This window comes from Aquarana catesbeiana, linkage group LG01, assembly GCF_042186555.1.
Source record: "Aquarana catesbeiana isolate 2022-GZ linkage group LG01, ASM4218655v1, whole genome shotgun sequence".
NCBI lineage: Eukaryota > Metazoa > Chordata > Amphibia > Anura > Ranidae > Aquarana > Aquarana catesbeiana.
This window is the reverse complement of record NC_133324.1, coordinates 95,635,742-95,659,307: the sequence shown is the minus strand read 5'-3', so window position 1 is coordinate 95,659,307 and position 23,566 is coordinate 95,635,742. Positions and strand designations below refer to the sequence as shown.

Here is a 23,566-nt window from a genome sequence, read left to right as displayed (position 1 = left end):
ACTTGGCTATACGTTGCTCCGATTCTATCTGAATTCTATTGCTCTGATATGAATGGCTATTGGTTGCTCTAGTTCTGTTGCAATTCTGATGCTCTGCTTTGACTGCCTATGGATTGCTCTAGTTCTGCAGGTGTTGTAATGTTGTTAGGGTAGCCAATACCCTAGCCAATCCTAATAATCTATTTTGATATGTAGCTAGCCTACAGAATGTTTCAGGTATTGTGAAAATTTAAAGTATCAGATTAGATACCACTCACTTCTGATTTTTTTTTTTTTTTTGGTAGCGTTGTAATGTTTAGCTTCAACTATGTCAAATATAATTTTTTTAGGCTATGAACTGGGAAGCTGCATGAAAGCTTATACACTGAGCACATATATTAAATAATCCAGGTTCAGTATTGTAAATAAGGCTTAGAACACGGAATATTACCTTCTTTATATTTAAAGAGTAGCTTTAAAAAGATAAATAAAATGGAGCAAATTATATTGCATGTTGTGTGTCACATAATAACACATCTAATGTTTGACCACGCTCAAAATCATCTTGTGTTATCGAACACTTTATTGGTAGAACCATTTCAGTTTGTCACATGGCAAAATCCATCAGGACAGGAAGAGGTAATAAAATAGACTGATTTCTAAACTTCACAATGCATTGTATTAGCCCTGGTAGGACACACGGTTTGTAGTTAAGAAAAGGCCATATGCTACAATTAATTAGAAATATATAAAACAATAATTGCTTTCATGTACAATCTTGGCTCATGCAAATTGGCATCATGGACTGATAATGCCATATCCCGTATTAGGTTTCAGCCAGGGAATATACCGGTTTTGAACTAAAGTTAATAAGTTCTATCAGAATAAAAAATTGTCTGCCTTCAAAAATGTTCAACACTGGCTGGTAGATCTTGTAAAAAAGCAATTACAAGGAGCTTCTATGACTGGAAGGACTCGCGCACTTTGGACTGCAGAGCGTCACAGGTCTTCTTGGCGTCTCCCAAAAGCATAGCAGTGTTGGGCTTGTAGAAGATGGGATTGTCAACAGCAGCATAACCGACACCCAAAGACCTCTTCATCACAATAACCTGTATAAGAAAAAAAAAAAAAAAAAGAAGTCAAACAAATTGTTCACTAAATACTGAGCAGTTTATAAGCATATTTTCCAAAAGTAAATAACACATACTTTAGCTTTTTTTTTTTTAACACTAAGACATGGTCACAAAGGAATATGGCTAAATTATTAACCATCGTACTTTGCGTCAAGTCATCCTGTACTCTGTCCATACTAGACAAAGTAAATAAATCCCTTTACTAGAGGCACTGTGAGCTGTGTATACTTACCTTCCCTGCACTACTCTACAGCCCCAATCAGTTGACACTGTGCCCAAGATTATCAATTCAAAACTAAGCAAGTCAAAACTTGCTCAAGGCTTTGCAAACTCTCCACCATCATCTCCACAACTCCTTGTAATACAATTCTGATGACTGGCTGCACAGGCATTAAGCACTGAACTTTGTGAAGTCAGAATGAGAGTTGTATGTTCCCACATAACCAGAAGCACTGTGCATGTCTTGGCTAAGCTGGTGGCAGACTGTGGAGGTAGGGAGTGCCGCTTTAAAACCAAACTTCATGTTCACTTTAACTGTAAGGCCTCATGCACACAGGGTGTTAGAAAGAAAAAAAAACGAGCTGCAAAGCCACTACCAACATTGGAAAAAAGGGGCTGTAAAAACGTGCTTTTAGTAGCTTTTTGCATTGTAGCCGTGCTAGCTTTTAGCTGCGTTTCTCAGCCTCTATTCAAAATCAATGGTTCCCTATGTGAGCACACTGATTTGAATAGAAGTCGCACCACAAGTCATGATGATCCGACTTGCGATGCAGCTTGTGTGCTGAGGATCTTGAAGGGGAACCCTTGCCAAAACAGGAAAAAAAAAAAAATGGTGCATGGTCCCCACCCCAAAAGAGCATTCCAGACCCTTCAATCTGGTATGGTTTTTAAGGGGAACCCTCACGCCAAAAAAATTGGCAGGCCAGGAAAGAGGGTGCGGGAACGAGCGAGCGCACCCCCCCCCCCCCCCCACCCGGACCATACCAGGTCACATGCCCTCAACATGGGGGGTGTGGGTGCTTTAGGACAAGGGCCTCTTCCAGACAACCCTGGCCGGTGGTTGTCAGGGTTTGCGAGTGGGAGCCTTATCGGAATCTGGAACCCCCCTTTAAAAAAGGGGCCCCCAGATCCCGCCCCTCCACCCTATGTGAATGAGTATGGGGGTACATTGTACCCCTATCCACCCAAAAAAAAAAGCGTCAAAAAGTACACAAATTTTTGATAAAGTAATTTATTAAAGCAGCTCCAGCGTCTCTTATACTTCCGATTTCTTCTCCCTCTGGTGATGTCTTCATCCTCCGGTTCTTCTACCACTGCCAGCTCTCCTCTCTCTGCTGTCTTTTCCCATCTGCTGGGTCTCCTCTCTCCGCTGTCTTCTCCCGACGCTCTTTCCTGCTGTAATGCTGGGTCCGCTGTGTGCCATTACTTATACAGCCATGGGACAGGGCCACCTGGTGACGCCATCCGAGGGCCCCACCCCGTGTGACATCACCACTCCATCGTGCCATGGGTAGTGGCGTCACAAGGGGCGGGGTCTCCACATGTCACCGGGTGGCCCCATGTCTTTATAAGCAATGGCACCCAGCATTACAGCGGGAGAGAGCGTTGAGAAAACATCGGAGGAAGAACAGAGGGAGAAAACAGCGGAGAGAGGAAAACCGTTGGTGGAAGAAGAACCGGAGGATGAAGACATTGCCGGAGGGAAAAGAAATCGTAAAGAGAATAGATGCCGGAGCTGCTTTAATAAATTACTTTATCAAAAACCTGTGTACTGTTTCTATTTTTGACACTGTTTTTGGGGGTGAATGTGTAGGGGTACAATGTACCCCATACTCATTCACATAGGGTGGGGGACCGGGATCTGGGGGCCCCCTTGTTAAATGGGGGCTTACAGATTCCAAAAAGCCCCCCGCCCGCAGACCCCGACAACCACCGGCCAGGGTTGTCTGGAAGAGGCCCTTGTCCCCATAAAGCCAGGGTTGTCGGAAAGAGGCCCTTACCACCTCCCTGCCCCAAAGCACCCACATCCCCCATGTTGAGGGCATGTGGCCTGGTATAGTGCAGGATTGGGGTGCTCGCTCATCCCCCCCCTTCCTGGCCTGCAAGGCTGCATGCTCGGATAAGGGTCTAGTATGGATTTTGGGGGAACCCCACGCCAACTATTTTAGCGTGGGGGCTCCCCTTAAAATCCATAACAGACCAAATGGCCTGGTATTCTCTTGGAGGGGAACCCAACGCCAGTTTTTTCTTTCCATTTTGGCGAGGGTTCCCCTTCAAGATTCTCTGTGGACAAGCCGCACCACAAGTCAGATCATCATGATCCGACTTGTCGTGCGATTTCTATTCAAATCAATGGGTTCTCATAGGTAACCATTGATCATTGATTTTGACATAAAAAAAAAACGCTCGACAAGTCTTAATGTGGCTGTATCCAGCGTTAAGCCGCTCTTGCCAGCGTCAGACATTTTTACAACTCTAACGCCGGTCCTCAGAACACGCTGGCCCTGGGGTTTTTTTTACAGCTTAAAAATGCCATTTACAGCTCCTAAAAGCCTGTGTGTGCATGGACACACAGAATAACATTGAGAGGCGTTTTTTAACTGCAAAAAAAAAAAAAAAAAAAAGTCTGACGCTGCTAAAAGCAGCTTTAAAAATGCCCTGTGTGCATGAGGCCTAAAAATAGTTCATTTGACCAACTGAATGATATCACTAGCATAGCCCTATCTTCATTAGTATTGCTAGATTTGTAGGGCCTTCTTAGTAAGGTACTTCCCTATCCGCCTCTCCTCTTGCCACTCAGTGTCAGGAGAGGCTTCCTGGAGGAATTAGCCACAGGTAATTGAAGACTGTCTATCTCTGAGGGGACCAGGATTTTCAGCTCCTATCCATCCAGGACTACTGGCTAAAACCTACAGGTGGCGGAGGGTCATTGTCTGGACTGCCAATCCCCCTTGAAGTCATACCATCCACAGTTTGTTCCCCATGGGGTGGCTGGACTATGTTCCATTAGGTGGCCGGTTCTTACATTATGTTTTTGACCTTGATCCCTCACCCTGCTTGTAATACTACTGTTCTTCTCGTGACTACACTAATGTTTTGCATTTATTGCATCTGTTGCTCAAACTATTCTCCTTTATCTATAAAATGTCTGTTATCATTGCTCGATAATTAATACTCAATAAAAATATTGAAATAGAAAATAGTTCATTAGGGCCAGGCTGGCCTAAACAAAATATTTCCGCTACAGCCACCATCAGCGCTGTATAAACTGTATGTAGCATTGGATACATACAGTGGTGTATTCCAACAGCTGCACAGAGACTTCCCATCCACTAATGCAGGGGACTCCAAACCCCAAGCCCGCGGGCCACATCCGGCGACTCTGCCAACACAGCATTGCCGATCTGATTGCTTTTAAAAACAGCTGTTATCGGCAGTATGTACGACAAGTCCTGAAAACAAAGCCGCACCCCCCCACAGCCTCTCGTGCTGCCACGCTATGTTGCGGATTTGGCTGACCAATGACGTCATCAGTGCAGCACCTTTCAGCTCCGGCCTGCTGTTTGTTATCAATCCTTCCACTTTCAGCCTGCTTGTGTAGCAGCGGGCTGGAGACGGGAAGTGCAAGAGAGCTGTAGTGTGTGTGCTCATACTGACAACAATGTAAGAGGTAAATGGACATAAATGTGCTTCACAGATATAAAGGAGACACTGATGGGGGCACAGATAATAGAGTCTGAGGGGGGACACTGATATGGGGGAGACTGATGGGAGACACTGATATGGAGGAGATTCTGATGGGAGACACTGATATGGGAGAGACTGATAGGAGAGCCTGATGAGGGACACAGAAATGGGGGAGACTGATGGGGGACACAAATGTGCAGAAAGGCTCTGATTGGGGGACACAGATGTGCAGACAGACTCTGATGGGGGAAACTGATATTGTGGAGACTCTGATGGGGGACAATGATATGGGGAGACTGATGGGAGACCCTGATGTGGGGGAGACTGATGGGAGACCCTGATGTGGGGGAGACTGATGGGAGACCCTGATGTGGGGGAGACTGATGGGAGACCCTGATGTGGGGGAGACTGATGGGAGACCCTGATGTGGGGGAGACTGATGGGAGACCCTGATGTGGGGGAGACTGATGGGAGACCCTGATGTGGGGGAGACTGATGGGAGACCCTGATGTGGGGGAGACTGATGGGAGACCCTGATGTGGGGGAGACTGATGGGAGACCCTGATGTGGGGGAGACTGATGGGAGACCCTGATGTGGGGGAGACTGATGGGAGGCACAGAAATGGGGGAGACTGATGGGAGGCACAGATGTGCAGAAAGGCTCTGATTGGGGGACACAGATGTGCGGACAGACTCTGATGGGGGACACAAATGTGCTGAAAGGCTCTGATGTGGACACAGGTGTACAGAAAGGTTCTGATGGGGGCACAGACGTGCAGAAAGACTCTTATGGGGACACGGGTGTATTCATTATTCATATTTATTTATTTAAATTTTATTCGTTCATTTATAAATAACTGATTTTTTATTTTTTTTGGCCCTCAAATATATTTGTAAAATCTACAATCTGGCCCTCTTGCTGAAAAGTTTGGAGTCCCCTGCATTAATGGAACAAAATCTAGTTGTCTAAATGTTGCACAGCCAACTATTCACAGGAAGCCTTGTATTTGATCAATGAATGCAAGGCTTCCACTGACTGGCTGACAAGGAGTTTGTGACATCATCTTCTTGTCTCTACATCCCAGCCATTTAGAGAATGACTTGTGTTCACTGATAGAAATACAAACCTTCTTGTGAATGGATGAGCAGTGCTCAGCCTGACTCTATTTTGTTCCTGCAGCAGTTGGGAAGTGCCAGTACTGCTGCTGGAACACAGTACTATATACCGTATGTAGCTGATACAGTTTATATAGCGCTGAAAGCACCTGCATCAATGTTTGGGTCAGCCTGGTCCAAATGAACCATTTATAGGGAAAGTACACAGAGTTTGGTTTTAAAACCAAACTCACCACCTGTAAAATGAACCTGGAATTTAGCACAGTAGGAACAAAGTGCATGCTTACTTTAAAACAATTGTAAACAGACCGTGTAAGTCAAATATCCGTTTTAAAACAATTGCAATTTGTGCAAAAGACTTGAAAGGGGAAAAAAAAAACAGTGATTACTAAAAGCCTTTTTCAATCTATTACACTATCAAACTATTAATATACATATTCTACCTTGGACTAGAAATATTCAGGTGTGGTTCTATACACAAGAGAATACAGAGAAGGATTTAACCTCGTTTCAAGTAAAGGGTCAACAGCTTAGGATGAGTTCCTGTCTAATTGCTCATGGTTTAGAACACAAAGAAATAATTTCTGCATTGGATGGTGATTTATAATGGAGGTAGTTAGTGTTAAAAAAAAAAAAAAAAAAAATAGCACTTCAGGGCTTTTAGGAGTTGGGACTGTTTGCATACACAATTTTACTACTATATGCAGTAAATGCATTGCTGCCTGATTTGTATATAGATACTTTGTGTGCTTTGTTTAACTGGTAACAGCTTATAGTTTTTTAGTTATTGAAATTATTATTTTATTTTTTTGGTATATGAGTAATGCAGTGCAATTTTGAACATTTCATATTTTTTGTTTTATTTAGGGAAACCTCTTACATAGTTACATAGTTACATAGTAGGTGAGGTTGAAAAAAGACACAAGTCCATCAAGTCCAACCTATGTGTGTGATTATATGTCAGTATTACATTATATATCCCTGTATGTTGTGGTCATTCAGGTGCTTATCTAATAGTTTCTTGAAGCTATCAATGCTCCCCGCTGAGACCACCGCCTGTGGAAGGGAATTCCACATCCTTGCCGCTCTTACAGTAAAGAACCCTCTACGTAGTTTAAGATTAAACCTCTTTTCTTCTAATTTTAATGAGTGGCCACGAGTCTTGGTAAACTCTCTTCTGCGAAAAAGTTTTATCCCTATTGAGGGGTCACCAGTCCGGTATTTGTAAATTGAAATCATATCCCCTCTCAAGCGTCTCCTCTCCAGAGAGAATAAGTTCAGTGCTCACAACCTTTCCTCATAACTAAGATCCTCCAGACCCTTTATTAGCTTTGTTGCCCTTCTTTGAACTCGCTCCATTTCCAGTACATCCTTCCTGAGGACTGGTGCCCAGAACTGGACCGCATACTCTAGGTGCGGCCGGACCAGAGTCTTGTAGAGCGGGAGAATTATCGTTTTATCTCTGGAGTTGATCCCCCTTTTAATGCATGCCAATATTCTGTTTGCTTTGTTAGCAGCAGCTTGGCATTGCCTGCCATTGCTGAGCCTATCATCCACTAGGACCCCCAGGTCCTTTTCCATCCTAGATTCCCCCAGAGGTTCTCCCCCCAGCGTATAGAATGCATTCATATTTTTGCCACCCAAATGCATTATTTTACATTTTTCTACATTGAACCTCATTTCAAAAATTAGTTCCATACCTGCTTAGACTTCCACACTTCCAGAACAGGCATACCAGCAATGATGGAATTGGGGTCTTCCTGAGCAGCGGAGTTAACAGTGTCATTGGCACCAATTACAAGGACCAGATCAGTTTCTAGAATGAAAATCAGAAAACATGGTCATTTTTCAACAAAGAAGTTGGAAACATTATTGCCTTTCAGCTCTAGTATTGAGGGTTCAAGACCCACCAGAGATGCTAACTGATTTGAGTATTATTATATCTTTATTTGTGTTTGGTGCCCTACCTTCCCCCAACAATTTAAAAACATATTGCTAAGCTTTGTGTATGTGTTTGCTTGCAGGGCTGTAGGAGGGATTTTTGCTTAGAAGTGAGTAATGTGCATAGTAATACATATTGTAAAATATGCAGTGCATATTTAAAGTGGTTGTATAGGTTTTTTTTTTTAAATAACAAACATGTCATACTTCCCTCCACTGTGCAGTTCGTTTTGCACAGAGTGGCCCCGATCCTGCTGTTCTGGGGTCCCACGACGGCTGTCTCGGCTCCTCCCCACAATAGATAACCCCTTCGGGAAGCTCTCTCCCGAGGGGGTTACCTTGCGGGCGCGCTCCTGCCTCATACACTCTGCGTCCATAGACACAGAGTGTATGTCTCCGTCCTGCCCCCCAGCAGCCGCGTAATTTGGATTTGATTGACAGCAGCGCGAGCCAATGGCTGCGCTGCTATCAATCTATCCAATGAAGAGCCGAGAAGACCGGGCCGGCGCCAGCGCGTTCTCGACGCGGGACTTTGGAGGGCTCAGGTAATTAAACCGGGGGGCTGGGGGGCCTGTAACCATCAGATATTTTTTCACCTTAACGCATAGGATGCATTAAAGGTGAAAAAAACGCAAGGTTTACAACCCCTTTAATTGAAAAAAGAACATGATTCTAAAAAAGTCATAGTTTGGTCAATCACTGTTTCAACAATTACCAATCCTCAAAGGATGATTTGATGCTTCTTAGCTTCAAAAACCTCTATTCCTGTTAAAACAATAATTACTGTGTGATGTGATTAGGAAACGACTAATTAACGGCTTGCCGACCAGTGCACGACGATATAGGTCGGCACAATGGCACAGCTGTGCAAAATGGGCGTACCTGTACGTCCCCTTTAAGACGCGGCATTGTGGGCGCCCGTCGCGTACTCTGTGACCGTGCCCGCGGGTACAAGGCATTTTCCTGTTCTGCCTAGTGACATGACAGGGAGCTACTGCTCCCTGTCATCGGGAGCAGTGACTGTCATGTCAGTGACAGCCCATCCCCCCTCACAGTTATAATCACTCCCTAGGACACACTTAACCCCGTGATCGCCCCCTAGTGTTAAACCCCTTCCCTGCCAGTGTCATTTATACAGTAATCAGTGCATTTTTATAGCACTGATCGCTGTATAAATGACAATGGTCCCAAAATAGTGTCAAAAGTGTCCGATGTGTCCTCCATAATGTCTCAGTCATGACAAAAAACGCAGATTGCTGTCATTACTAATAAGAAAAAATAATAACAAAAATGCCATAAATCTATCCTCTATTTTGTAGACACTATAACTTTTGTGCAACCCAATCAATATATATACGCTTATTGCGTTTTTTTTAACCAAAAATATGTAGAAGAATACATATTGGCCTAAACTCAGAAAGAAATTTGTTTTTTTATATATTTTTTGGGGATATTTATTATAGCAAAAAGTAAAAAGTATTGCTTTTTTTTTCAAAATTGTCCCTCTTTTTTGTTTATAGCGCAAAAGATAAAAACTGCAGAGGTGATCAAATACCACCAAAAGAAAGATCTATTTGTGGAAAAAAAAAGGACGTCAATTGTCACTTAAAGCGACAGAGTGCCATATCGCAAAAAGTGCTCTGGTCGGGAAGGGGGTAAATTCTTCCGGGGCTAAAGTGGTTAAAAAAAAAAAAGTTATTGTGAGGAAGCCCCACTTCCAATAAGTCACAGCTAGACGACTCCAACTAGCAAAGCTCATGGTCCTCTCTGATTGGAGAGCTCTAGGTGTGACTTATGGGGGCATGTCAAATGGCTGCTTCTTCACAGATAGCAATAGGGCTCCCTGTAGTGTGCTGCCGGTGGAGAGATGTTGGGACTGATGCTTATTCTACCTACAAAAGTAAAACACTTACACTTCTGTCTCATGGTTCAATGTATGCACAGAGTTATTTTTGGAAATTTTAATTTCCTTTAAACCTTACAGCAAGTTAGAGCATCATGAAAATTCTGGTATCACCATTCCTGTAACCAAATGCACATAAGGCAAATGTAGAGCAATCTTCTTACCAGGGAAGTCTTCATTGATCTCATCCATCTCCAGCACAATATCATATGGAACACCAGCTTCAGCCAGAAGTACGTTCAGCTGACCAGGCATACGACCTGCCACGGGGTGGATACCAAACCTGCAAAACACCAAAAAAAAACAACTTAGTAACATTCTGTGCCCCACTCCAATTATTAGCTAAGTATAAATCTCATCCAAAAGAATATAATCAAGAATTCTGGTCCCATCACAGTATAGAATGTAGTGACTGGACCTAACAGGAAACTGTTGCATCCAGCTACTAACGATCTTATTTTTTTAGTCAAGATGTAATAAATAAAACTGTAAAGGAAGAGAATGGGAAGTGGGAAATAATAGATTCCTCTGGTAATCAAGGTTTTAATGTGCATTGGAGATGTCATGTTTAAAGCAAACTCACATTCTTCAAGCTCCTATGCAGTTTGCTTCCTACTATGGCAGTTTGTGAGTGTGTTGTACTTTACAGGCTCAACCACCACTCAGCATAATATCACAATAAAGGGACACCAAGCTGTCCCTATCTCAGTAACATGCATCTACAAAGGAGGGACTTGAGAGTAGCTTAACTGAATGAATGAAGACAAAGTGTTTCTAAAGCCTGAATGTTTTTTTTTACCTTAACCACTTGCCTACTGCGCACTTTTACCCCCTTCCTGACAATTTTCAGCTTTCAGCACTGTTGCATTTTAAATTACAATTGCGCGGTCATGCAACACTGTAACCAAACTACATTTGCATCATTTTGTTCACACAAAGAGCTTTCTTTTGGTGGTATTTAATCACCACTGGGTTTTTCATTTTTTGCTAAATAAACAAAAAAAAGGACAAAAAATTTTGCAAAAAAAAAAAAAAAAAAAAAAAAAAAGAACACATTTTTATTTGTTTCTGTTATAAAAATGTTCTTCATCAATTTAGGGCAAACTGTATTCTGCTACATTTCTTTGGTGAAAATAGTGTATAATATTTAGTCCGTAGGAAAGTTATAGAGTCCACAAACTATGGTATATATCTAAAAATCGATCAATCCTGATGTACTGACGGCCTATCTCATTTCTTGGGGCCCAAAAAGCCCAGGACCCTTTTTGGAATGTAGACAATCCAAAGTATTTAGTAAGAGGCATGGCAAAATGTTTGAAGTTATCATTTTTTTGTCATAACATTTTGGGAAATGAAGAAATTATTTTTATTTTATTTTTTCATATACTGTCACCAGTGCAGTACAGTGTCATCATATAAATGGTGTGGCAGTGACCAGGTACAATGACTGGTGACAGTACGAAAAAAAAAAAAAAAAAATTTCTTAACACACTTTGACCAGAGCAATATAATGTTACCATAGTGATGAATATTTTGAATCATATGTAGCCAGTGAATAACAAAAATTGACAAAACATGAAGAGGTGTATGAGCTCTAGTATCTATAAGATGCAGACAGAGGCCTGTGAAATTAATAATTTCTAAGAAGCTAATATTATACTTTGTACAGTCTACAAAATGGCCGCATCTATGGTTGAAACGATTTTACATTTCGTTTCTGCATTCATTATGCTTTATGTAAGATTTTAATAGACATTACTTTACTAAAAAAGGTTGCCCACTAAACACAGCATAATATCCCGAGAATGAACAAAGCTACGGGACAGTAAATTAAGCTTCAAGCAGACAGGAAAAACCTGGTTACTGAAATCAGAGGACAGAGTTTCACAGCATGTGCCAAGATATGTGGAACTAATGGCTGTATTTTTATAAAAATCTGTCTGCGTTAGAAATGTGGTGAGCAGGTAAAACAGAGCCAAATGAGATTTGTGCTGTGACCAAATATTTACCGAGCAGTTAACCATACTGAAATGTAGAGGTCCTGTGGAGTGTACTTATATAACAAAAGCCTATCCACAGTACCACTGGTAGCAGGTGCTCAATAAGAAAGATTTAAGAATTTAAAGAACACCTTCACCCTCACCACCCACTTTCCATGAGTCCACTCCAACACCCTTCCTCTCTCCTACAATCAACAGTCGGCCTAGGCGAGGCAAGAATAACTTAGTTACCCACAGCCTTCTAAGATATTTGCGTTTCACATCCCAGGAGGCTTTAGGGTCCTCTACAGGGCATGTGCTGCATCATGAGGGGACTAGCGGTCTCTTCTTGGTTCTTGCAGTTGACTCCTCGATGACAAACCTGGGTGAACAGCAGTAAAGCAGGAGATCCCTACAGAACATTGTTGGATTCCCTGGGTGTGTATATTTTTTGTGGATGGGGAAGGGAATTAAATTCCTCTTTAAAGATCATCTATCACTGGAAATCCAACATTTTGTACAACTTTGAAAAAAACACTCACTGTTTTTAACTGCAACTTTATGTGCTGCACTTCTCGAAGAAAAAGATTTTCAAACTGTACATGTGCTCTACTGCAGTCAATGCCCTGCTCACAACAAAAATAAAAAGACCTCATGGGCGGGTTAGTGGCACCTCTGTTCTATAAAAGAAATTGGGCTAACGGAATGGCAATTAAACCAAAATGTTTAGGCTTTCATGTTTACCTAAACTTTAAAAACACAAGAAAACAAAATTTCAGTTTCATATATTGATTTTTTCAGACTTAATCACTTCATTATATTTATATTAAATATTATCTATATGTTAGTAAGTATTCAGGATATCTTTAACTATAGCACAAATATGCAAGCCCTTAATAGAAGAGAGTTCAGTACTCATACATCTGGCTTCCTTCTGTTTTCTTCTTAAGAGACCCATTACAAATCAAGACAAGAGGACTATGGGACAAAGCACTGGGCCAACGCTTCTCTCTTTGTTCACGTCTCAAGTCAATGAATGAAAACGTAACAATGGATGTCTTATTCATCTGCTCAGTGATTGCCAAATTTCATCTCAAGTCATTTCCAGGAGAAGCTATTTAAATTAGAAATATCTCTGTTCTGCAACAGTGTACAAAAGAAAGAAAATGAACCTGCAGTAAATATTCGTGAAAATACACCACAGTGCAAGATCTGTTTACAAGAATCAGACTATTTCTGTGTACATAGCTTGACAAATGAACACTTTGGGGTTCAAATGTCTTAACATTGAGGTTGAAGGCGCAAACGGCCTGACCTTTAAGACACCATAAGCAGCCTTTTATAAACATGAATGATCAGCCTTCTCAAATGTTCCTCTTCATACTATGCAGAGGGGCAGGGGAAGGGTAGGAACTGTGCGGGTATCATTCTCACCATAATAGGGGAGAAGAAAAGTGATCAAACAGGTTTTCTCAACTGTCGAAAATTAATATTTATCCAAAATGATCTTTCACACAAAATAATATAATGTAATACGGTTATGCCAATGTGTTCTATGGTTTATGCAAAGTGTGAATTTCAATAGTAGATCTATTTGAAATAGATCTATTTGAAAGACACTCATTTCTTTTGTCTAGGGCAGGGATATGCAATTAGTGGACCTCCAGCTGTTGCAGAACTACAAGTCCCATGAGGCATAGCAAGACTCTGACAGCCACAAGCATGACACCCAGAGGCAGAGGCATGATGGGACTTGTAGTTTTGCAACAGCTGGAGGTCCGCTAATTGCATATCCCTGGTCTAGGGTAACATTAAAAAGCAGTTACTCCCTCGTTCTCCTAACAACCAGCACTTCCCTCTTTTCTTTAACGCTCAATGTTGTAAACGGGCCCTTGGCATCATTACTTACAATGCAGAGCTGCTGGTACAGCACTGCATGTGATGACGTCAGTGTGCCATTGCCCAACGGAGCGGTGAAGGCAAAGCTGGCCATACATCATGCAAGTCAGTGTTGATAGGGGACTTCCCTCAGTTTCACTATTGTATTCTGACAGTTTTCCCTGCTGTCAGAATACGATGATCATTGCTGCCAGCTAATGCCGGTGGTAGTGACTGTACGAAAAATACCTTGATAGATCAACTTCAGTACAACCAGCCTGTTCATAGATGGATCGAAATGCATTTGGTTCCCACTGAACCAGCTGAATTTCAATCAGGCTATAGCCACCTTAAGCGGTTTCAGGGGAATAGGTACTGTAGCTGGGAGGAAGCCTGCAGGAGCAAGGGAAATTAACTAAAACATCTTACGTTTACACCATGAAAAACAAACTTGCCTTTGACCACCGTTTTTTTTTTTGGGGGGGGGGGATTAATGTTATCCTAACAAAAGTAAGGAATTCACATAGCGGAGAATAAGTATTTAGCTGAGAAATGTAATGTTCACAATCCAAGTGGATGAAAAAAGGTGAAAGAATACAAATTAAATAGATGTGTAAACAATGTTTATGAATCACAAGAGTGTTATCTGCAAGTAATTGTCTACATATGCTCATAATTAACAGACACATTACGATGACATGACACAAGGCCTCACACTGCTAACCGCTACATGAGGTCTATGCAAAGTCAGTCCAGACTACGCTGGCCAATGACAATGAAGTATGGAAAGAAACAGCTTTGCTGTAACTCGTCCATAAAAGCTAATTATCACCAGATTCGAGTCCTCAAAATTTTCTGTTACAGGATTCTCATTGAAATACTGGAGATATATACGAACATGCTACATCAAGATATAGTACAAGTAATCGTTATATAGAATGGAAAATTCCAGTGGAACTTTCACTGTGTTTTCCAAGGTATGTTTTTTTAAAGCTAGATGCTACATGGCAGGGCCCAGAATTTAAAGCAAGGGTAAATGGAATACCATTTTATAGCTTAAAATGTTTAAAGCAATATGGAAGCTGACATTTTTTAAGGGACAGGCTCCATTGCCATCATTTTGATACTGTGTGAAATCTAATCTCCTGTTCTACGTGTTTGTTTCAGGTCAATTGCTGACTAAGCAGTAGACCCAGTCATTGGCAGGCATAAAATTGCTCTAAGAAAGGGTTTACATTTACTACAATTTCTAAGCTCTATTGTCACTCCACTCCAGGGATAGGTGTAGTTTAGTGGGCACAGCCCATCCATCTCCTTAAACTTAAAACAATGCAAGCACTAAGTACCAAGTATCTATACCATATCTATATCTGTATAGCTATACCAAGATGCAAAGTATCCTGCCATGTCGCCAGTAGCTCACCAAAGGTATTAACTAAACAATATACCCTGTTTCCACGAAAATAAGACCTAGCGTGATTGTCAGTGATGGCTGCAATATAAGCCCTACCCCCCAAATAAGCCCTACCCTGTTTCCCCGAAAATAAGCCCTACCCTGAAAATAAGACCTACAAGGACTTTAACTAGGGATTATTTGGGGGGTAGGGTTTATATTGTAACCATCACCGACAATCACGCTAGGTCTTATTTTCAGGGAAACAGGGTATATGGAAAAGCCATTAGATGAAAAATCTACACATAACACATGAACTACAATCCTGACCATATAAAAATCATGAGAATGTAAAATTAAAAGCCAAGCCAAAATATTTTTTGGGTAAACTTTACAAGTTCATATTTGCAATAAAAAACATCCCAGTGCCAAGTAGTGCTCTTAAACAACAAATGTGCAACGCTCCAATCAAAATGCCAATAATACAGCATGTGCTAAATAGCCTAATCTGGACTCTCCATGTGCCCTCAATATACCATTCTTCACTCTAAAGCTGGCTATAGATGGTTTGAGTCCCAGCTGGTTCAGCAGGGATCGACCGAGATTCAAACCATCTATGGGTTTGGCTGATTGTACCAAAGTTGAACACTGACTGTGATGGGGGAATTGCGTGATTAAAAATGGCATCATCTGGGGCGTGGCTAACCGCCGAGCAGCATGGAAGCCTGACTTCACAGCTCCTGCACCGATCGGAGACATCAACCTTAAAAATCACTCCACCAGACCACAAAATGCACTCCTCTCACCCCCACACAGCGGGGACCCAGATCGGAACTTCCAGAAAACGGAAAGAATACCGACAACCGAAAAAACTGACAGATTTCTACTCAGTCACACAGGCAGAACGAATCCAAGATGGCGCCCGCGGCGCCTCACAGCCCTCAGAGACACAGCTTTCTGCAGACTCCTATACAGATCTGCCTGACGAAAATGACCCCTCAATCCTACCTCAGGAATACTCCTCAAGCTCCCAGCCACCATCAGGATCATCCTCCACTTCAAACAGCCCAGCTAAATCGCGGATGCGACTGGATAACGCTGCACAGGCTCAGGAGGTAAGGCCTGCACTAGATCAGCTACTCGCCCAGACACCACTATCCTCCCCTATAGCGGCCTTCCCCACATCTAATCAACCTGTAATTGATACAATGCTGAAGGAGATGCTGATCTCACTCCATAGCTCCCTCCACAATGACATATCCTCCATGTTCACTGCCTTTAAATCAGAAATGGTACACACTGGCAATAAGATAGGCCAAATTGAAAAACAGATGGCTGTTATGACTGAAACGGTTAACGATTTGGTAGATGCCCACGACCATACCCGCGATGAACACCACTGGGTTAGAGCCAAAATGGCGGACCTCGAGGACCGTTCGAGACGCAACAATGTTAAAATTAGAGGCATACCTGAAAACATCCTCCCAGCTGACCTGAATACATACGCGAGGACACTCATCTCCACACTCCTCCCTGACTTACCACCGATCGAAACCATAGTCGATCGAATTCATCGACTGCCAAAGCCGCCACACCTACCCGCAGAAGTCCCCAGAGACACCTTGATGAGAATACATTTCTATCACGCAAAAGATATGCTACTGGCACAATCCAGACGGTTGGGTCAACTTCCAGCCCCATACTCCAAGCTGCAACTCTTTCCTGATATCTCCCAATTTACCCGCCAACAACGTCGTCAGCTGCAGACCATTACAAAACCACTTCACAACCACAAAATTCCGTTCCAATGGGGATTTCCAACCAAGCTAGTAGTCACCAAAAATGGGGCTAGGCATAACATCCACACAGTGGAAGAAGGCATAAAGCTGCTCCGGACCTGGGGCATCATCCCCGAAGTAGATCAGCCAACCCAACCATCCCATCCTGGAAACTCCCATGCCTACGCAAAAGGAGCGCATACCAACTTCAACACCTAAACACCAGGTAGTGATGCTCTTAACTCATCATTAGCACTCCGATCCGGTGCCTGCTCGTTACAGATAGTTCACGAACTTTACCCTCACACTGACCAGCAGTCCTCTAGATTACTGCTGCCTCTTCCTCCTCCGCCCTTCCTGACCTACTAACTTTTCCTTTATCTCCTTTTTGTCTGTGACCCGTTCCCTCCCGGAGAGCCTCAGCTCCTCAGAACTCGATCAACTTCAACCTGACATCCAGTCTAATCGACCACATCAACGACCACCAAGGACCACACAGCTACTACGCCGACAACGCAAAGAACTGTAAGTACTGACGAAATATATACATCCTCCACATTAATACATAATGCCTAAATTCTTATCACTAAATGTGAAGGGCCTAAACCACCCCTCCAAGAGGGCTTCTCTGTGGCGCACCGCCCACGATGCCCACTGTGAGGTCCTCTGTGTTCAGGAAACTCACTTTAAAGCCTCAGCGGAACCCCTCTGCACCAACAAAAATTTTTCACACATATTTAAATCATCCGGTCCGGAAAAGAAAAGAGGGGTCATGATAGCTATCAAGAACTCTTGCTCCTTCACTCTCCACAACAGTCTTATAGACACGGAAGGCAGATATCTAGCTTTAGATTGCACTCTGGACGCCACCAGATACACCATCGTCACAATCTACGCTCCCAACCAGAAACAAATCCAATTTCTCACCAAACTGATGAAAAAAATTCACCGCTTCAAACAAGGCCACCTTATAATATGCGGAGACTTCAACATAGTACCAGACAACGCAGTAGACTCCTCCACTGATTCGCACAGACTACCTTCCCCGATGGGAACACTCATCAGATCTAACGACCTATATGACATATGGAGATGTCACCACACCACAGAAAGAGACTACTCTTACTTCTCACCCCGGCATAATTCTTACTCGAGAATAGACTACTTCCTAGTAGACAAATGGACACTACCCAAAATCTCCTCATCAACGATTGACACTATCACGTGGTCCGATCACGCACCAGTCACTATCACCCTAGAAGATTCCCCAACAATCTCCCGAACTCGGCTCTGGAGAGCGAATGCTGCAATCCTCAACTCACCTACCCACGTGATGCACATCAAGACCTGCCTAGAAGAATACTTCACCTCCAACTCAGGCTCTGTACAAGACAACTCCATTCTCTGGAATGCCCATAAAGCATTCATAAGAGGGATTCTTATACAAATTGGAGCCAGAGAGAGAAGGATGAGATCACAGCGTCTAAATTCACTGACTTCTAACATCAAAATTCTAGAAACCCAAAACCAAGCTTCCCCTAACCCAACATTCAAAAAACAGTTAGACACACTCAGACAAGAATTAAGAGCCCACCTCTTACAAACCTTTGAGAAAGCACATACATACTTTAGAGCGAAACACTACTCCACTGGCAATAAGGCCGGAAAAACCATGGCTAATAGACTAAAAGGTCACTACTCAAAAACAAAAATAACGCACCTATACCATCCTGCTACCAAACAAAAACTCACTGACCCACAATCCATTGCTGACGCATTCAGCCACTATTATAACACGCTTTACAACCTGAAAGATGATATCTCACTTCAACAGCCTTCCCTACACGACATTGAATCTTTCCTACGGGAAATCAAACTTCCTAAACTGACTACAGACCAATTATCTGCACTGAACACCCCTTTCACAGACTCAGAAATATGTACCATAATTACAACCTTACCCCCTAACAAATCACCGGGACCTGACGGCCTTACAGGCGAATACTACAAAAAATTCAGTACAATTCTAGCACCATATATGTCTTTAGTATTCAACGACGCTGCCTCATCCTCCTCTCTCCCTCCTGAAATGCTCAATGCTCTGATCGTCACTATACCGAAGCCAGGTAAGGAACCCACCCACGCACAAAATTTCAGACCCATCTCTCTGCTTAACCTAGACACAAAGATTTACGCTAAACTAATAGCCAATAGATTGTTCAACTTAATGCCACTACTGATCCATAAAGATCAATCAGGCTTCACTAAGGGCAGACAGACATCCGATGCAACTCGCAGGATTGTCAACATCATTCATAATGCCGAGTTGACCCGAACGCCTTCTCTGCTCCTGTCTCTGGACGCAGAGAAGGCGTTCGATAGAGTACACTGGAAGTACCTACAGGCCACCTTAAACAAATTTGGATTTCAGGGTCCTATATTGTCCGCCATAATGGCACTCTACTCTGCACCATCTGCTCGGGTATATACGTCAGAAATGCTTTCCAAACCATTTTCCATCACAAACGGCACCCGTCAAGGATGCCCGCTATCACCAATTATTTTCAACCTCATAATGGAACCCTTAGCAGAACACATCCGACAATCTTGTAACATAACGGGTTTTAAGATAGGTGATATTGAACACAAAATCAATTTATTTGCGGATGACGTTATATTAATGATCACTAACCCTCGCTCCTCCCTGGCTTCGGTACAAATGCTGTTAAACAAATTTAGCGCTGTTTCGTATTATAAGGTCAACGAACACAAATCCTTCATACTAGGTCTAGGTCTAGATGCAGTAGCCAGCAACATCCTGATGTCCGAATATCCTTACCCTTGGGCCGACCATGGAATAAAATATCTAGGAATAACTCTAACGAAATCCACAAAAGGTCTATTTACTCATAACTATGTAGAAGCTAGGCAAATGCTCATTACGGAAACATCAAAAATTTCTAAATTCGAACTCACTTGGTCAGGACGCCTAGCAGCGTTCAAAATGATAGCCCTTCCTAAACTCCTCTACATTTTTCGCACACTACCTATCCCTCTCCCAACAACATACCTCAACTCCCTCCAATCTATCCTAAACCAATTTATCTGGCAAGGAAAGAAGGCTAGATGCAGTCACTCTAAACTCATAAAACACAGATCTAAAGGAGGTATGGGACATATTGATATAAAAGATTATTATCTAGCCTCCATAATATCTCAGCTTAAAGACTGGTTTCAACCTACACCAACCACTTTATGGAGCGCCATAGAAAACAACGAAACACCGGGCCCCAACCTCACCGATTGGCTATTCAGTACCCCTGTAAACAACCACTCCTTACTACAGTACTCTCCTCCTATCCAAGCCACCATCAAAGCTTGGAGAATCCTACACCACACTAGATGGTCACACCTCCCGACCAAACCCCTTCTAATTCCTATCAATACCTTAAAACACCTGACCCCAGACCTGCTCTTCCCACAATGGCTCTCTGATAAGATTAAATACACGCAAGACCTCCGCAACATCACGTCCACAAAATCCTACCCACAGGTCCAAAAAGAATACAGCGCACCCACTAAAGACTTCTTAACATACTATAGATTAAAAAAATGCCTCACAACATACCCATCCCTAGAAGGAGCATTGCCCATAAAACTATGGGAATTCTTCTTCTCTGACAATACCAAACCCAAAGGAGTCTCCCTCATTTATTTACTTCTACAGGAAAAAAACACTTTTTTCAAATCCAAACCACTCCTGGATTGGGAGACAGACCTAAACTTACAATTCACTGACTACCAATGGCTAACAGCAATCAACTCAGTATATAAGGCAACTTCCTGTACATCCTTATGGGAAGTGACACAGAAAACATTAATGAGATGGTACCTAACCCCTCATAGACTTGCCAAGTTTAATATCCACGCTTCACATGACTGCTGGCGTGGCTGCGGCCAAACTGGCACCCTCCTCCACATCCTCTGGACATGCCCTCACTTACAACAATTATGGCTGGGGGTACAAAACATGCTACGAGAAGTTCTACATCTTCCCATCACTCTCACTCCACAGTTAGCAATCCTCAACCTCAACATTGATGAGCTACCCACACATCTTAGACAGGTGACCGTACACATCCTCCTAGCAACTAAGCTCCTTCTAACAAGAAACTGGAAATCAAACATCATTCCCCCAATAGCAGAAGTAGTTAAAGTAGTTCAAACACACTACACATATGAAACACTTCTATCACGAGGATCACAGCACCACTCTAAAACACTAGACCTTTGGAACCCTTGGTACAAATGGCACGCCTCAAACAATAACAGGTAACAATCTTACCTTGATAGATATTTCATCGTTACTGCTCTCCTCCTCCCTACCCCCCCCTCCTTCCCCCCTCCTCCCCCTACTCCACCTGTCCCCAGTCCCCCTTCCCCTCCTCCTCCCCCCTATCCCCTTCTCCCCCCCTTTACCCCTCCCACAGGTTATCACCTTTAGAATTTCATAAGAACACCTTTGTTATATGCTGTTAGTTAAATACTGAGTTACCTTGAACTATACTCTCTCAATACCTACAGTTACATGTGTGGATATCCAGCTCTTGCTATCATCTGTACAGCATGTCTTAATACTTACAACTGTATACCCGTGTACCTTATGATGCATACCATGTAACCTGTGATTAAGAGAAACTTTTCAATAAAAAACTATTGGAAAAAAAAAATGGCATCATCTATGGCCTGCCCAATTCTTTATGGTTATCCACCATTTCAATATGAAGATAAAATGACCAGATAAAGAAGGAAGGATATCCCAACATGGAGTAACGTTTTTAGTGGGTATATAAACTAGTAAAATCACACCCGCTCAAACTATCACTGGCAGAAAAGCAAATGCCAAGAGTCACATCCATACCACATGTATTTTGTAAAAGATGACTGAGGGATTGTGAACAATATGTGGTCTCTAAATACACCCACTATTTTCCTTTTAAAGACATATTTGGTACATGTATCATAAAAGACCCTGCTATTATAAAAAGAAAGGTTTCACTGGGGGCATATGACCACCCAGTATCTAGCAAAGCCTGCTTTTGCTTCCTACAGAGCACTACAATGCTGTAACTTGAGTCCTCGTGAAAATGTCCCAACATAAGGGACATACAAAAAATAAAAAGGCACTGTAAATGTAGCCCTATTTAGCATCAGTCCCCCTTTAGGGTGTATGCATATAAACATAACATATTACATAATCACTGGTAATATAAAAACACATATGGAGATAAAGAGCTAGAGAGAGATCACACAAATAGTGATGTAGATAGACGCGTTACTGGCAATGTGTGAGGTTGGTACAGCTTGGCGTCTGGTTTTCCGTTCCTGAAATCTGGATCTCATTAAGACTTTGTACTTTTTGTTAATGAACTCTGAAAAAGGCAGTTGTGGATGACATAAATCATTTGGCATATGTTGTGATCATGGCTAATGCTCAGAGGCTCGTCTGCCTTTTGCCTCATACAGACAGGGACCAAAAGCTGGAGAAGGATGTGCTTGACGTGTTTGGAGAAATGTCATTTTTCATACAGATCTCATGGATGATTGTATGATGGCACGTATTCTAAGCATATGCAGAATAATCTTAAGCAGGAAGGAAGCGGAGAAATAAAAGTACAAAAATGTCATCCACAGAAAATTTGGGGAGGCAGGAGGATGGGGGTAGTTAAAGGACTTTTGGCTAAAGCAGGAAGGATACCAATCCTGAAAAACTGTTGCCCTCAAGCTGTTGTGAATCTGTATGTTCCATCCTTACAGGAACTTGTATTACAACTGCATTAACAAAATCAATCCCCGGCCACCCAACACTTCTCAATCCCCAGCCCCACCTGTACCGCAGCAACTGAATTGTGATCCACTGTGAATATTCAGCAACATAAACTTAGCATGGCAAACAATACAAGTTGTGGTACAAGAGCATTTTTCTCCAGAGCAGTGTCACACGTGAGCAAATATTTGTTGGCCTCAACTATTAGGGAAAGTCAAAAGAAAGACTGTTTACTAGCAGATAATTGTATTTTTGGCCAATAACTATATTCTTAACCATATTAAAAAAGAGTGGAAGTGGAACTGCCTCTAACAAGTAATAGAATACATTGAAATTTAACCTTTCATCCTTTAACTGTTATTTTCAGCGAAGGTCCGACTGACTGCAATGAGATGTTTGGAACATTTCCTTCCTCAGAGTTTCACATTATCAAGATGAGGGACTTTATGCCATAGACCTAATACAACAGACATATGCTTAAAGGATAAGTTCAGCTTTAAAAAAAAAATAGAAAAAAAAAAAAAAAAAAAAAAAGAATTTACAAAAATTAAATTATTTTTGTGAAAGGAACCTGCAAAGTATTGCACCGGCGATCAAGAGATCTCCAGCAGACTCCCAGCATAGTGGTCTACTCATACCGGTAGGCAGTTACCAGAGAGCAGGAAGATGAATGGACCATGAGAGCACCCACCAGTGTCCTCGCAGCTCATTGAGAACTACAAGCTGTCAGTCACAATTCCTGATGGTACTTGTAGGCATTCATTGACAGGTTCTTCACTTGTTGTTCTACTATGGAGGCTCTCAAAAATGTATAGAGTTAGTACTGAGGACAATAATTGGGTGCCTTGTCGCGGCTTACGCAAAAATTTGCAAATGTGTGCAAACTAAATCTCCGTCTTTATTGCAGACTGTTGGACAGGTTAATTTGGTTGGTTGCAGGCTGGCTGACAAG

At 42.4% G+C, this 23,566-nt stretch overlaps 1 protein-coding gene across 1 annotated transcript in view; it reads right to left on the bottom strand.

The window, feature by feature from the left end:
- Positions 1-544: 544 nt before the first annotated feature.
- Positions 545-23,566, bottom strand: part of NNT (nicotinamide nucleotide transhydrogenase) — a 188,551-nt gene continuing 165,529 nt past the window's right edge. Inside the window, exons 20-22 of the mRNA XM_073622115.1 lie at positions 9,924-10,042; positions 7,616-7,731; positions 545-1,088 (exon numbers count right to left, since the gene is read on the bottom strand). Coding sequence (XP_073478216.1) covers positions 939-1,088; positions 7,616-7,731; positions 9,924-10,042 — 385 coding nt within the window. The 3' untranslated portion in view covers positions 545-938. The remainder of the gene's footprint in view (positions 1,089-7,615; positions 7,732-9,923; positions 10,043-23,566) is intronic.